Raw genomic sequence first — 17959 nt, forward strand, 5'->3', positions numbered from 1 at the left:
GCTGCAAGAGGAGATACGTATACGTTGTTTACTCACTCATTCACGCGATGTTTACTGAGGTGTTGCTACATGCTAGAACATGGTATGGTAGCCTCTGAAATTATAATATTGAGCAGCAGAGGCACAAATCTCTTCCTAGGGTTTACCGTTTGGGGCAGGGTTTAAGGGGTAAGTTTCACCAAAGGAGTAAGTTTAAAGAAGAGGAGGAAGATGGAAAAACTCTGAATATGATCTAACTTGGGAAAGAAATGTTAGGATTTCACAGAACACTGAGGTTATGTCATAGGATGCTTTTAATCAAATTGCAGAAAAGCTCTTTCCATTTGAAAGCTCTTCCAAAGCTTAAACAAAATGCTGTGTGGTTTTAAGACCAGAAGTCTGAATTGTTTCTAAAATAGGCCAACATATATCTAACAAAAGAATATTGGTTATATAGATTATAATTATATATGAATATTGGTCCAAGGAATAACTTGAACTAAATATTGATTTCGAGTCCACTTAATTGGTATACCTATTAAAGTAGAGAAATTAATGGTTAATTTTGCTGTTTACTGTTGCTTTTATATGTTCAGAAAATTAAGTTAAACTTGACAGAGACCGTGTCAATAATCTTCCTAGTAATTGAATACATTTGATATTTCTTTAAAAGAACAGAATAAAGAAATTATCTGACACCATTAAGATTATTTTTAAGCATATAGCTGTTGAATTTGTAAATAGTCCACCTAAATTTTCCTAACATTGGATTTGTGAATAAGAGAAGTTGTTAGAGAAAGACCTGGCGAGTGTTTACTTTCCAGGTATTCTCGTTAAAGAAAAAGCCATTAAGTCTTCACCTCTAGAGTTATTCTATTTAAGGAAGCCTGGATCCCTGGTGAAGAGGATTACAAAATTCAGGAAATGGCAATTAAAATGCTAATCCCTCTTGAAAAATTCTGGTTTAGAATCTGAGGCACTAATAGAGAAAGTGGGAATGATTGTTTTGAGAGAACATTCATTTAGCTTTTTTTAAAAAATGCAATTACACTCTACACTAACAAGGAAGAATAATCAAGCCTTCATACAGCCTTTAATGTGATGTGAAGAATGAATGAACAGTTTAACAGTTTAACACTATTCTAATATGGTTGTGACTGGTGGTCGATGACTCCTCAACTTTGGAAATATGGCTAGTGCTTCTAAAAATCTGAATTTTGGATCTCATTTAATTTTATTCAATTTAAAATGGGTATGATTGAGTTACTAGAAAATTTTAAATGTTTGAAACAACATAGGCATGTGAATCTTCTGTTTCGACTATAAATTTTATAAAATTTTAACACAGATCAAATATTTGAGATGTCCCACAAAATGTAAAATAACCAACATATTTTAAAGAATGAGGATGATAAAACTGTAAACTATTTTTACTATAATTTTGCAGTGATACATATTGGTATATTTTGGATATATTGGGCTAAGGAAAAAATACATTATTGAAATGACATTCACCTTTTTGTTGTTGTTACTTTTCTAAATGTGGCTACCAGAAAATTGAAAGTTACTGTATCTCTTTTGGACCATGCTGATTTAAAGAGTTGCTCTAAGACATCACTGAAATCCATTTGATGTGCAAAATGCAATCTGGTTCAGCAATTAAATCATATCAAAGACCATAGTTCCCCCCTCTCTCGCTCTACCATCAGTGACTTGTTATAAGCAGTCACTGCATCTGATAACTAATTTGATACCATTTACATTTTAAATTCATAATAGCTATAATCTTTTATTTGCTATTAGAAAAAATAAAATTTTGTATAAAATTTTACCCAGGGAAATCAATGAGAAATTACAACAGAGGCATTATATGATTTTGTTTGAATATTATTTTGTGTTGGATGATACACAGTGTGAAGCACTTAAAGTACTTAAACTGTATCTGGGAAAGTTTATGGTATCTATTTTCTAATAGGTGTGTTCTTTTCATCTTTTGTTTTATCCTCACCTCAAACAAAATGGGAAGAAAGCAATGGCTGAATGTGTAGTTCTTACGGTTTTGTCCAGTATCTCCAGTAGGCAGTACATCATGATTATATCTCATTGTTCATCTGTCAATCCTTCTAGGAGGTGATTTCCTGTCCTTTCTGAGAAAGAAGAAAGATGAGATAAAACTCAAACAATTAGTGAAATTTTCATTAGATGCTGCTTCTGGTATGTCCTATCTCGAGAGTAAAAACTGTATACACAGGTAAGAAGAACATTCTTTAAACATTTTCTGGTTTTACCAATAGATTGCTAGAAAAATGACATATTTACTGCACTGATGTTCTTTCACAAAACTTACATATTTTCTTGTTGGATTTCATGTTTTGTGGGAAGCCTTCTTGGATAGTTGTTTTTATATAGTTTATAGGAACACTTGTCTTTTGTCTTACTTGAGGTAAGTACACCTCATTAGACAATAAGCTACATCCTGATTAAAATCTTTTGTATTATAATCATGAATGACATACTGATAAGATGTACCACAAGTTTGTCATGTAATCAGCTACAATCTTAGAGCCAAATAAGACTGTTCATCTGCCCCCAATCTCATTTTGCAAAGAAATTACTTATAAAGTCATGGCAGAGCATAATAGTAAAACAATTCGTGACAGTGAATTGGCCAAGGGTAGAAGATACTAGCATAATAGCTGTTTCAAAGGAGATTTTAGAAAACTTTGTCTAATTACATCAAGAGCAGTGACTTGGTTGTAATGTTTTTATAGATTGTGGTTTTAGGTGCTTATAGCTGCAAATGTTCTTTACTGCTAAATGTCAGAACAACGTAAGATGTTCTTGCTGATTTCTTGTGAGATCCTAAATATGGCTAAGTATATGTAAGCAAAAGGAAGTGGGGGCATTGATGCAGTTTTTATTCACTGGAAATAGCATGTAATACTATTTAACATGGAGCAAAGTTCATTGTCAGGTTGAACTATTATGGACATGATCTAAATTGGTTCAGTTATTGATGTATGTTTTCTCTGATGTGTTTCATTAAGCATGCTTTGATTTAACATTCTGGTAAAATTGTATAATGTGTGATTATATAGCAGAAAAAAAGTACTTTCACCTGAAATGTATACTGATTTGATCTCAGTGTGTCAGTGGCATGTCCCATCTGCCCCCCCCCCCCCCAGCCCCTATCCCCTGCCTCTGTTTTTTAGTTGGGCCAAGAAAGAATTTAGAGCCCAGCTCTCGAGTAAATAAGAATTTAATAGCAGTGAAAGTAAAAGTACACTCTTAAGGTGGACAAGTGGACAGACCTAGAGACCGCAGCTGCACTGGGGGTTGGTGTGGTCTCTCTCTTTTATGCTTGCAAGGGTTATAGCTAGGGTGGTTTCTGACTAGCGTAGTCTTTGAAGGAAATTTGGGCCCCATATGGCCCTTATCAGAGCTTCATAGACCCATCCTACTGCAAGGGGAATAGAGGATCAAGACCACAGTATAAATGTGTTCTCCTGAAGCTATAGGTCATTATACAACAGCAGTTATAAGGAAGAGTACATGTGTGTGCCCCCAGAGTTTTTCCTGGCTGTTTGAAACTTGGTTTCCATCCTTTGTTAACAGTCAGAAAACACCTGTTATCTGCTTGTGTCTGCCTACTTTATCAAATAGATTACTTAATCTTTCCAAAAACTTTTGCTGCATTTTCAATTTTATTCTAAAACTGAAATGATGGCTTTGGTTTCCAATATCACTCAATGGTCACATATATTTTAAAATACATTTCAGTAGAGTTATTGTATTTCTAGAAATGAAGACAACTAAAACTTAGCCACTGTCCTTGTATTTTTGTTTTACTTTCCATGACTAGAGATGAAATCACATTATAATAGATATTTTTATTTCTTTATTTTTTAATTGAGTTTGTTTTTTTTTTTTCAATTTAAATTCAGTTAGCCAGCACATAGTACATCATTAGTTTCAGATGTGGTGTTCAACAGTTCATCATTTGGGTGTAACACCCAATGCTCATCAAATCACATGCCCTCCTTAATGCCCATCACCTAATTATCCCATTCCTTCACCCACCTCCCCTTCAGTAAACCTTAGTTTGTTTCCCATAGTTAAGAGTCTCTCATGGTTTGTTTCCTTCTCTGATTTCTTCCCATTCAGTTTTCCCTCCTTTTCCTTATGGTCCTCTGCACTGTTTCTTATATTCCACATATGAGTGAAACCATATGATAATTGTCTTTCTCCAATTTTTAAAAGATTTTTAAAAAGTATTTGATTTTGGACAAGAACTGAATTACCATTAATTACATTAGAAGAAAGCAGTTTTTGTTAAAAGTAACAATGAAGGGTTTTATTCTTTATTTAGAGAAAATCTATAATTTTGGCTACTCGGGTGTTAAAGGTACTTTAGGCATCAAATTTTCTACTGTAGTTATTCACTTTGTCTCATTTTTTAAGATATTTACATTTTATTAACATATAATGTATCATTTGCCCCAGGGGTACAGGTCTGTGAATCGTCAGGCTTACACACTTCACTCACCATAGCACATACCCTCCTCAATGTCTATAATCCAACCACCTTCTTCACAGCCCCCTTCCCCTGGCAACCTCAGTTTGTTTTGTGAGAATAAGAGTCTCTTATGGTTTTTCTCCCTCCCGATCCCATCTTGTTTTATTTTTTCCTTCCCTACCCTCCAAAACCCCAACTTTGCCTCTCAAATTCCTCATATCAGGGAGATCATATGATAGTTGTCTTTCTCCAGTTGACTTATTTCGCGAAGCATAATACCCTCTAGTTCCACCCACGTCGTTGCAAATGGCAAGATTTCATTTCTTTTGATGGCTGCATAGTATTCCATTGTATATATATACCACATCTTCTTTATCCATTCATATTTTGATGGACATCTAAGTTCTTTCCATAATTTGTATATACCACATCTTCTTTATCCATTCATCTGTTGATGGACATCTAAGTTCTTTCCATAGTTTGGCTATTGTGGACATTGCTGCTGTAAACATTCGGGTGCACGTGCCCCTTTGGATCACTACGTTTGTATCTTTAGGGTAAATACCCAGTAGTGTGATTGCTGGGTCATGGGGTAGCTCTACTTTCAACTTTTTGAGGAACCTGCGTACTTTTTTCCAGAGTGACTGTACCAGCTTGCATTCCCACAGTGTAGGAGGGTTTTAGATTAAGCAAATGAAACAATCCCAACAGTGTTTGAAAAAAATTAGTTTGACAGCAGAGTTTAGGATGGAATGAGACAGTATGAGATTAAGGGCGGGGGGATCGATTAGGAGGCCAATTTAACAGTCCAGAGTCCAGAAAAGGGTTAAGCTCCCAAACTCTGGCAGTAGCATATGGGCATGAGTATATGGGCTGGATGAGAGTAAAAAGAAATTTAAAAGAAACTTTTTTAAAAATTAAAATAAATATAAATATAAATATATATATATATATATATATATATATATATATTAATTAGACTGGTGAATAGAACAGAGCCACCCCCTTGATTTGGGGTATATTTTGGTCTCTTAGAAGAAACTACTTCCCAAAATTTTAAAGAAAGAAAAACTTATATATATACAAAAGTAAGGGTAAACACGATGAAGGGATGGAATATGACTATAAAGATGAAAATTTTTAAAAAAATCTAAAAAAAGAATTGATAAGATAAGTTGGTTGGAAAAAGTAAGAAAAAGAAAGTGGAGAGAATTTGCTCAGGCTGGAGACTAGAACAAAGCCCTGTGCTAGATTTAGGGTATATCTTGATCTATTAGAAGAAATTGTATCCCAAAATTTTTTAGAAGAAAAAACCGTATATTGTATTATTTATATATATATATGTGTATATATATATATACATATACATGTGTATTATTTTTGTGTGTGTATATATATATATATATATAGTATATATGGTATGTATATGTGTGTGTGTATATATATATACACATATGTGTGTATATATATGGTATATATGTACCATATATATATAGTATATAGTATATATATATACCATATATATATACCATATATACCATATATATATAGTATATAGTATATATATACTATAGTATATATATACCATATATATATACCATATATACCATATATATACACACACACACACACAAAATAATAAAGTTAGATACAATGAAGGATAAAATATAACTATAATAATGAAGGTTTAAAAAGATTTTTTTAAAAAAGGTATTATTAAGATAAACTGCTTAAAAAACGTTAAAAGAGGGGCGCCTGGGTGGCTCAGTGGGTTAAGCCTCTGCCTTTGGCTCAGGTCATGATCTCAGGGTCCTGAGATCGAGTCCCGAATTGGGCTCTCTGCTCAGCGGGGAGCCTGCTTCTCTCTCTCTCTCTTTGCCTGCCTCTCTGCCTACTTGTGATCTCTCTCTATCAAATAAATAAATAAAATCTTTAAAAAGTTTTTAAATAAAAAAAAGTTAAAAGAGGAAAGAGGAAAAATATTTAAAAATTAGAATGAGAAAAAAGTAAGATTAAAAAATTTAATTAACTTTGCATGACTAAAGAAACATGGGGAGAAAGCCTTGAATTCTATGCTTTGCTTTCACCTCCTCTGGAATTCCACTGTTCTCCTTGGTGAGTGAATTGGACTTGGCTGAATTTCTTGTTGATCTTCTGAAGAGGGGCCTCTTGTAGTGATTCTCAAATGTCTTTGCCTGAGGCAGATTACACCACCCTTGCCAGGGACCAGGCTAAGTAATCTGCTCAGGTTCGCTCTCCTGGAGCTTTGTTCCCTGGAAGCTTTCCATAGAGCTCTGGAAGACGGGAATGAAAATGGTGGGCTCCTAATACCTGACACAGAGGAGCCCAGAGCTCCGGTCCACACTCCTCAGTGTACCCTCAGAGAAAAGTGCTCAATCACCTCGTCTCCCTGTTCTCTGGCTGTACTCCAAGCTCACACAGCCTGTGACCGAGCATTTTTGTCTCTGGCACACAGCCCCGCCTGGAGTCTCCAAACCCCACAGATCCCTGCTGCTCTTTCAGGGGTGTCTCCCCTGATCTGCCACTTGGGGGGTCCCTGCTCAAAGAACACTGGTCTGACTGTGCTGCAGATCACTGTTTAAGGCAACCCCATGCTGACAGGTCACTCTTCGGCTTGGTCTCTGTAGCCAGCTTCCCTGCTCTGATACCTGCGAGCTCTGCTATACTCAGACACCCCCAATCCTTCTGTGACCCTGAGACCATGCTGTCCCCATGAGGGCTCCACCTCCGCTTAGCCTCTGGAGCAATGTCCTGCAATGGAGCAAACTTCTAAAAGTTCTGATTTTGTTCCACCGCTTGCCAGGAGCCAGCCCCTCCCACCGCGATCTATCTTCCCATGGCTTCCGATTCACTTCTCCACAGGTACTACCTTTTAGAAAGTGGTCGATTTTCTGTTTCTAGAATTGCTGCTCTCCTTCTCTTCGATTTCCTGTTGGGTTTGTACATGTTTGCAATGGTTTGATAACTATGTAGGTGATCTCCTGCTACCTGATGTCATCTCAGCCTGCTACTTCTCCACCATCTTGGCTCCACTGTCTCCTTTTTCTCCAAACCATTAGACTATCTATACCTTTAAGTTACAATGAATAAACAGCATTCAAACTACTTAATCTTTTGTCAGTTACCAGTACCAGTCTTTAATTTCTGTTGCAGTGTGGTTGAAGGAATTGTTTCAATTCTTGCTACTTTTGTAGTGATTGCTTTTCTTGCAAATGGATGCCTGTATTTTTTTTAAATGCTGTGTCATCAGAATTAAAACAATTCTAAGTTGTATGACAGGTTTTAAAAACTTACCCTACTCACTGGATCATAACATCTGGTGTAATGTTAGTTTCCCATTTTCCTTGTTAAGAATTATTACGCATTCACACATTTTTGAATGTTAACCCCTGCTTGAGCACATATCCTAGAAGGCTGTACTTACTCCTGTACTATTTGCCTGTGAGGAAGGTTCCTGATTGAATGTCTTAAACAGTATCACTGAAAGCAGGTTTGACAAATAGATTTCAGTGCCAGTTTTCAGTGATTGGCAGTGGCTTTCTTTGTTGTGTATTGAGAAGGATTCCAGGATCAGCAACAAAGAGCCCATTGATTGATCAGTCACATCAGTTAGTACCCTGATAAGCATTAACACACAAGGCCCAAATTTGTCATCCATGGCCTAGAATATTTTCTCTTTGTGTTTATTTTAATAAATGCTTTTCTTTTTTATATGATTGTCCTTATTAGCTATATGTACCAACAATTTAATGTTTTCTGACCAACACTTCTGATTTCTTCGAAACTACCTGGTATTCTAATTTTCCCTGTTGATGCTGAGTAGTGGATGAATAATATGATACCTCTAGCCAGTGGTCTTTTGTTACTCTTGAAATTTATGTAAATGCTATTTTGGATGAATTCCTTTTCTTTTTCTTTGCATTTCAGTACCTCACCAATCTGTGAAAATAAAATATTCTTTGTATTGAATTTTTTATAGAAATGAATTGTGCCATAGAACCCTATTCCTATGTGTCATCCTATGAAATGGTTTCTGTAGTAGTAATTGTAATGGATTTCAACTGATTTATAGTTGAAAGATGCACTCAAGACATGTTACGTATTTTTTCTCCTAGGAAATACCTAATATATAAATATAAATATATAGTATTCACTACAGTGAAAAGCATTTTTTCTCATTGGAAATGAGGAAATTTAAAATGCAGTGTTTTTTTTTCTTAATATTTTTTATTTTTTATAAACATATATTTTTATCCCCAGGGGTACAGGTCTGTGAATCACCAAAATGCAGTGTTTTAAAAATTGATTAATCTGAACACGATCAAATCTTTCAGTTTCTAAGTAGTGAATAAAGGCACCCAGCTGTATTCTTGACATCCCCAAATGTTACTAAAAATAAATATATATCTATGAATTATGAAGTCTTTGTCCCACAGATCAAAGCAAAAATTTTTAATGTGCTTTAAATTTTAAATTTTATCCCGTTCAGTGATTAGAAGTCACTGGAATACAGTACTTGAAAATATTTCTAATTGTGTCTCCTCAAAATAGTATCTTAAGCTGGGGAGACACATTTTCTTTCTTTAACTTTGTTTTATTGTTTTGATTACTATGGGAAGAGCAGAGCGATGTTTCATGATAGATAAAAAGTATGACAGCTATAAAATGGAAACAAGTAATTGCATAAAGAAATGGCCTGCTTTTGGAAAATGTTCTTGTTGAAATTTCCATTTAACTTCCAGAAGGGTTCTCTTGATACTCTAAGTTTCTAATTGGAACTATTTCTGTTTATAGCTAGTGAATTGCTGGATATTTTGTGTTTAGTTGTAATCAACTGCATTTTCATTATAATTATTCTATAGACGAGTGTAAGATTTTCTTTCCTACTTGTACTTTATATGAAGATTTGAGGTACACTGATAAACTTGGGCTCTGTGTGTATTTGCTTAAAATGATATGTTACTAGATTGTTAGATGTCACTCTAGAAAAAGCATTAAACCGGATTAATTTTGATGTTAAGTGGATTGAAGCTTGACATTACACTAGATATAAGTGGAAATGGCATTTATGGTTTTATTGCTGATGAATCGTACTGCAAGATTTCTTTTTATTTGGGTTTATTTCTGAAAGTTGGCTTTCTGCCGTGTTCCTTGGTGTCTGTGGAAAGTAAAGAAAGGATAAGCTTTTGATTGGTATGTATTTGTGTTAAAGACCAATCTGTGAGGAATTTTGGAAGCATTTCTTAATTTCATGATATTCTGTGTTAAAAACAGAAAAGGTGTTTTTGGAGAAATGCTTGTAGAAAATGATTTTGTTTTCTAATTTTAAATATTGGACTGCTTTCTCTTTGTTTTTGGTCACTTTACTGCAGTGATGTTTTGTTGCTATGGAGTAAGGATAAAAACTTTGCAAATTAAAGTCCGTAAGATCAGATTGATTGTTTAATAAGGGTTTTGCTTATCCATTGAGAATGAAGATATTTCCAGCACTTCACAAATGTGAACAGTTGTCTTCTCTGTGCCAGGCTGATGTCAACAAGAATCATCGTCCCTGCCATCAGGTAGATGTAATACAGATAATAATTGTGCAAAAAGATAATCAATTTAGTGATAATTTGTGCAAAATGCCATGAGAGTAATATTAGGAGTGTCTAATATGACTTTCTAGTATGGGGGTTATGCTGGGAGTAATCAGGGCTATGGGGAGAGCCGTCTGTAATTCAGGAGATATACTGTTTGGGTGAGATTTGGTAGATGGGTGTGTTACTGAATATTGCAGCTGAAGGAGGGTTGAAAGCAAAGTTAACAGGGTTTTTCATAAGAGAGCAGGACTTAATCATGAAACTATAAAGAGTTCAGTATTATCAGATTGGGAAGTCCAAAGGACGGAACCAGGTAAACAGGGTCATTCTCACCAGGGGCCATTTAATTTGGCTAAACGGCAGGAGTATCTAGCTATACATTGGAATGATTTTAAGAAAGTCAAATGCTATGTTTTTAACTAGAAAAGAAAAGCAACTCGAAAATAATTTATAAAATCCTGAGAAATGAATCATCTTATGAAAAGGAGCAGGAATGGGACTGATTTTATTTTTAAATTTCATTAGAAAAACTGATTTAGGAAAGCTAAGACTATCCAGAAAAAAACAATAGTACATTTCACTGAAATATGTTCTAGAAAGAGGTTATTTGATCCAGTGATTTCTTTTTTTTTTTTTTAAGATCTTATTTATTTGACAGAGAGACATCAGAAGTAGGCAGAGCAGCAGGCAGAGAGAGAAGGGGAAGCAGGCTCCCTGCTGAGCAGAGAGCCCAATGTGGGGCTTGATCCCAGGACCCTGGGATCATGACCTGAGCCGAAGGCAGAGGCTTAGCCCACTGAGCCACCCAGGTGCCCCAACCCAGTGATTTCTGAATAGTCTAAGGAATGTGTACTTTCTAAGATAAATTTAAGTTGCTGCTTCTGTCTCCTTTTAATTTTTTTGTGATTTCATATTTTATGAAGCTAAAGGTTTGGGTATGATATTGATCATCTACATTCTCCAGTGATTCTTGAAGGTTTTTCTCTCTCTCTTTTTTTTTTCAAACTACAGCTGATAACCTAGCATTTCAGCTCTCCCTATGCTTTCAATATACAGAAAGTGCCAAATTCATGTGCCAAATACATCTTCATGTCATTTAAATGGTCAGGTAAAGCTAAAATAGGCAAGTGAAATATTGCTTTTAATGTTTTTAGAATTTCACCTTTTATATCTCTCACAAATTGCCCATTTATTCAGTAAAAGCAACCTTCAGATCAATTTGCGGATTAAATAATTGCGGCCCAGAGATTAAATGAAGGTGATCTAAACAGTGGCAGAGCCACTGCTAACTAGATCTTAGATGTGCTGACTTCATTCCAGCACATTCCCAGTCGTTTGAATGCAGGTGTTTTGCTCCATCTCATTCAAGTGTTTGTAATCCCAACAGCTGCCCTTCATCACTTACCGAGGACTAGGCATTGTGCTAATTACATGCTGTAGATGCAATATGTGAAAATGGAAGCTTCCTGAGGGCAATGATTTTTACCCATAGTGTTCACTGTTGGATTCCAAAAGCCAGGAACAGTGCCAGGTACTTAATGGTAAATGAAGAAATCCTCAAAACAACAATGTGCAATGATTGTTAGGCCCATTTTATACATGAGGAAACTTATGGTTAGGGAGGTGGATTATCTTGCCCAAGATGGTATGACAAGAAAGTGACAGCTCCAAGATAGGGATCTTGGCACTCTGGTTTTAGAGCTCATACTCTGAATCACTGTCCTGAACTCAACTGCCTTCTGTAAGAAATGCATCTTCTGACCAATTAGGAGATTCAGGGAAGAAGGCCAGATGGGATGCTGAGCATGATGGCTCAGCTTATATTTAACATCTGGACTCTTTATGTTCATGAGTAAAAACAGAAGAGGATGCGGAAGCCTGTGATATATAATTTTAGAAAGATATACCAAGGTGTTTTTGTTATTTTTGATAAAAAGTTGCTGGAATGAACCAGCATTTTGTTATTGCCTCTCATTTAGTTAGAACTTGAGAAATTATTTTGGTATTTTTTCATGCACTATTGTTTAGATGCCCCCTTCTGCTTTATCCGTTAATTAAAAACACAGGATTAGCATAGAAATGTGATAATCTCAGTTAGTTGACTAAGCATTTATGACTGATTTTCTTGTTCCAACATTTGATTACAATTTTGAATATATTAAGCTGTAGTTTTATTTTTAGCCTCTAAACCAATTTTCCTACAGTACGGAAAAGGGAGTGCTCAATAATTTCCAATATTTCAAAAATATGCAATCCTTCTCTAACCTTTTTTTCCCCTACTGCAGTTTGGTATTTGCATATGCAATGTGATTATCATACAAAAGATAGCACAAAAGCACCTTTCTAAAAATTATCCTGGTACTTTATCCAGTGTCAGAATTTCCCATCACTAGTTTCATTGATTTTTAATTAAGGATTTTTTCCCTTAAAGTCACATGCCTGTTGCCAGGAATGAAAAAGGAGGTGTTCTCTTATATTTCAATCAATTACCATGTTGGCTTGGGTTAATGTACCAGAGTATCTAGCTGCCTTCTTAGAAAACAAAAATGAGGGATTTGGGGGACAGGGTCAAAAGACAGATAAATTTTGATTTATGGTTACTGGTAGGAAAGACAGAGCATATATAAGACACTGTGCAGGAATTTAGGGCCCTCCAGTAAGCATGAGAAATATGAGAGTGAGAAGGGAGGGAGAGAAGGGAATAGCAGCACATTAAAGCGATTTCATAGTTTGGTTAGAGCTAGCTTTGTCCTATGTTACATAGAAATGATGGGGAAAATTGGCCTATATACTCTTCTCTATTATTTCTCACTTTCATTCAGTTAATTACAGTAAATACATTTCTGGTTCAGAATGTTAAACATGAGCTTTTCCATTAAACTAATACAAATGTTTAGGTTACCGCTTTTTCTAAGGACCTCTTTGATGACAAAGAACAGAAACATCTTAAGCTAACGTAAGCAATAGGACATTTATTATAAGAAAATGGAATTTTCTCACAGAACTCAGAACACAGGAAACTTAGCCAGCCTTGAGAGCCATTGGAATTAGGAACTGGGAAGTGTTCAGGGACCGAGGCAGTATCTCTTTCTTTTTCTCCATGTTCACTTGGTCTTTCATTATTTCCTCTTTTTCTCTCACTGCTTCATTTCCCTCTTGTTCTGAATACTGCATTCCTCTGCCCCATTTGCAAAGGGCTTTCAAGTGACATTTGAATCAATATAACTTTCCAGGCCTAGCATCCGCAGATAACTAATTAGTCTTTGAGGTCTAACTTCAAATTCTTAGCAGAAAGAATTGATTGGCTTAGCTTATATTAGGTGTCTACCCCTGTTTTAATCAATAAGATGACTAGACAGAGGAGAATATGCTGGACCATTGTTACATAGATTTACAGGAGTCAATCCTGGTGTGGGAGGGCATGATTCTGAGAGGATGGGATATATATGAAGCAGGATCCCCAAAAAGGATATCATGCGTTCATCTAGTGCTTACTCTTTGGCAAGTACATCCACTATCTTATTTAGTCCTCATATTTCAATGAGAAATAGTAGTACTTATCTCCATTTATAATAGAAATTGAGTCACACAAAAAAAGTACATAACTTGTCCAGTGTCATACAGCTGGTAAGAGGAAGAAGGTTTACTTCTAGATTGAGTTGATGACAAAGCCTGAGAATCTAAACAAAACATTTAAACTATTTGTTGGCTATATTTCTAGTTTCTTCCCATGTGGAAATTTCTCTTACAAAGCAAAATGTAAAACCATTTAATCAATATTGATTTAGAGAAAGTCTGTCATGGGTATAAAAGATTCCTTTACAGGCCTTATCTCTTTATTTTCCTGGAATGATTCATTCCCCTGTGGTCCATGGTGTCGGCTGCCAACTCAACTCTTTCCTGAAGTTGGTCCATGTAGTCTTTTTGATACTTAGTTCCTACCGAGTCTAAGTAACAGACAGGAGATCACACTCAGAACTGTGGAATTGGGTTAGATTAGCCCAGAGATTTGGGAGACCACTGGTTGTATTCACATTCTCAGGTCAGACCTGATTCATGCGAGAGTAGCTAGCTTTTTCTAATTAGTCTTGATCAAATGGAAATTCTGGCCTCTAAGAAATCTGTTAGAATATGGATGACATAAAAACAAGCCTAACCTTCTCCCTTGCAAATTGTTCCCAAGGCAGGGTCTGAGCAGTCAACATACAGACCTAGAGAACCCAAGCCTATGACATTTACCAGGCTTTGACTCACCTTGTTAATTTTGAGAATTACAGAACTTTGGGAGATTTGCCCAATTTTTGTTGTCAAATACTGTTCATATATTAGATAGAGGGCACCGTGAGGAACACTTTTCATTCTCAGGTTTCCTTTTTAAAGTGTTTCTATCCAATCAGACTCTCTCTGCATTGCCAGCTGTAATAGACTGGAAGGTTAGCATTTGTAGAGCCACTTAGCAGCTTCAGCATAGGGGTTAGGACCACAGATTTGACATTGGAATGTGTTTGAATCCTGGCTTGACACCATGTTAGTTGTGTGACTTTAGAGCCCTCCCAACCTCCATCATGGCGGAATTAAAGCCTAGATGTCTCTGGGCAGCTGATCTCTATCTCCAGCCCATAGCTCCACAGTTCCCCACCTTACTTCTGTTGCTCTTTCATCTGTGTGTTCCCAATCCTAGCTATGTTTGGACCAGGCACTCCTCTAGATACTGTGGCTGTGGTGGTATAGGGGAGGAAAACTAATTTGCCCTCTGATCTTCTAGGGTTTGCCTGAGACGCCCCTGTAATGAAAGGTTAACAGGGGAAAAACAGAAGTTAAGTAACATGTATGACTCCTGTGTACATGGGAGAGATCCCGAAAAACTAAGTAACTTCCCATGATGGCCCAAGCCACCAACTTAAATACCAACTCCAGCTAAAGTCTAAAGAAGGTATGTAGAGGGAGGGAGGCCAGTTGTGGAAAGTGATCAGGCAAAGCAGTAAACCAGGGTAGGATTGTTATACAGATTTAAGGTAGTGTCTTCTCTACTGGTAAGAGTTTCTAGAGATTTAGAGTTCACCTTCTCTTCTTGGTACAGGGAGGGAGACAGTCTTATAAATGAGAGCTCCCTTGTCAATATCTCTTACAAAAGTGTAACTTATACTTAGTTGTAAAACTTCCTCTGTATCCACAGTCTCTAAAAAATAATCAGCTGAAAATAATCCTTATGCCAAAGAAGGGTATTTTGGGGTGACAAATTCTGCCTCCTTTCAACAGTGAATGAAACAAAGCCCTGCCCTTCTGAAGTTCACAAAAATGAGGGAAAGCAGACAATGCTTTTAAAAAGTAATAAGCAAGTAAATATAAAATATTTCGTGTGATGATGAATGATATACTGAGTAACAAAATAGAATAAGAGGGAAAGGGAGGCTGGAGTGGACAGTATTTTATAGAGAAGACCTAGAAGAGATAAAGGAGTGAGCCATGTGAATTTCATTGAGAACTTTACTACCTTTTTAGGACAAAAAGGCCCTGAGATGAGAGCATGTAGGTGTGTCTAGAGAAGACCAACAAGGGAAATAGAAAATGAGCTTAGTTATTAGGTGGCCAGATCATGAAGACCTTGTAAGTTATAGAAAGGGCTTTGTCTTTATTCTGCATGACATGGAGGTATTGAAAACTAACTTGGTCTGTCCCAGGTTTTTGAAAGATCTCTTGGAATTCTTTTTTTTTTTTTTTTTTAATAGATTGTAAGAGGGCAAGTACAGAAGTAAGACCAGTTAGAGAGTTTTTGAAGTAATCTATATGAGAAACAAAGGGATTTGGACCAGGATGGCAGTGGTGGCGATCTTGAGAAGTGGCCAGGTTCTGGGTGTATGTTGAAGGTAAAGCCATTAGGGTTTACTAAGACATTAGATATAGACTCTTTACAGAGAAAGAGAGTAAAAGATGACTTTACATTCTCACAGAGACTTCAAAAAAATGGTCTTTCTGTATTTTCCTCATAAATTCAGGTAGCTCTAAGACTCTCCAAGGTTTTATTTTCTCTAATTCTAATAATTCTAACATCATTGCTTCAAACTGTAATGAGCCAAATAAAAGCACACCGTCTAATTCTGGTTTTACTGGGAGCCTGCTATATGCAGAGAACTTTGCTAGGGCTAATGATACAGCCGAGACTGGGCAGACTCCCACCACTTCTGGCATTTTCATTGTACCACACTCTTGAGTTATAATTCTTGTAGTGGAATAAAGAAAGTGACCTTGAAATGAATGGTGCTCAAAATCTCATCTGCAGGGTTCTTTTTGCATTTAAATTGAACATATGTTTTCTAAATAAGTTATAGATCATTAAGAATTGCACTTTGCAAATAGTATCCTAGTTTGCAGACCAATTGATTTAAAGGGATAACTAAAATTAAATGTATGCATAGTTCATCATAATTTGTAGTGGGTCGTATTTTCCCTCAAAGGATCTGGTCTTCTGACTTGTCAATGAAAATGATTATCTACTGAACTGAACAACTTGGTGTTGCAACTAGTGTTGTTAGTTAATAATGTCAGTGGAGCGTGCCTGATTGTTGGAGAAATAATGTCATCTGTGGAACTGAAGTGACGTGAAAGAGAAGATGTCATTCAATTGCTATTTTGTTTAGTAGACAAAAGGTCATTTCCTTCTAATGTAAAGTTATATATTATAGAATAAAATGACCTCTATTATATTAAATATTAAATATTTATAAGATGGCCTGGAGAGAATAGTTACAGATTGTGGTCTGGTACACTTACTTGTATTTCTTATGGATAAATATTTTTGCTGTGGAAAAGAAATACTGGACTATTTTGTATTCTTAGATCGATCTTTTAAGGCTGAACTTTTTTTCATTACACAGTCTGATTTGCTTTGTATGGGAAAGAAATACTGCAGATTTTCTGTGAACATTTTTTATTGGGTACTTTTCATATCATAGGAGTTTGATAAACATCTGACATGTGAATGAATAGGTAAATAGATAAATTAATGAAAAAATAAAATAGGTCTTTTATCTGCTGTCCAGAGTACTGATTGAATGCCAATAGATGACTAAAGACTTTCTGGAAAAATAATCATAAGTTTTTACCAGCATTTCAATGAAAATGTTCATTTTGCATTTTTATTTTTCTCTGGGTAATTTCTTTATAATGCATAAATGAAGAAAAAATGATATCTTATGCAAACCTGGAAGTATTACAGTAGCAGACCAAAATTCTTTGCCTGTTGTGCATTAGTATGAAAGTTTTAGGATGTTTAGGGCATTTTTTGGAATTGTTTGAATGTGATTATTTCAGAGTTTTAGTGAGACAATATCACTGCTCTTGTCAGGATAGTGTCCTTCTCCAAGAGTCATGGAAGGTGACCACTGCCCTGATTTAATCTGGTTCTCATCTAACAGCTGTTATTTGTTATATTGACCCTGTCCTATCTCAGACAATAACCGTGGCTTAAGCAAGCAGTAGTTTCTAACATGCCAGAAAGTATTAATTTTTAACATATACTTGGAAATAATTGGCAGTAAACAACAGATGTGTTATTATGTATTAGAGTGCTCAGTAGGCAAATATTTCATTTAGCCTCTTTCTCCCTTCCCTGCCCTCTGTCCATTCATTATGTAAATATCGTGAGTATGAATGTTATGGCTAAAACACTGCCAAGGTACTTAGTTCCTTACCATTTAAGCTTAAGTGAGTAACTTTAATTCTCAGTGAGTAATATTTTTCCCTTCATTCTTCGAATTCCCATAATGCCTCTTTAACATTAGGCTTCTATTTACTTACATAAATTAGTGAAGGAATAAAATAAAAATAATTGTATCTGCTATTTGAGATTTTTTAGAACCCA

General features: G+C 35.7%; 1 protein-coding gene across 3 annotated transcripts in view; it reads left to right on the top strand.

Annotated features, from left to right (window-relative positions):
* The window catches only part of FER (FER tyrosine kinase), a 473779-nt gene that overhangs the window by 354677 nt on the left and 101143 nt on the right, over positions 1 to 17959 (top strand). For all 3 annotated transcript variants that reach the window (XM_059418338.1, XM_059418340.1, XM_059418339.1), the window contains one exon: positions 2107 to 2230. In XM_059418338.1, the coding sequence (XP_059274321.1) occupies positions 2107 to 2230 (124 nt within the window). The remainder of the gene's footprint in view (positions 1 to 2106; positions 2231 to 17959) is intronic.

This window comes from Mustela nigripes, chromosome 12, assembly GCF_022355385.1.
Source record: "Mustela nigripes isolate SB6536 chromosome 12, MUSNIG.SB6536, whole genome shotgun sequence".
NCBI classification, from domain to species: Eukaryota; Metazoa; Chordata; class Mammalia; order Carnivora; family Mustelidae; genus Mustela; species Mustela nigripes.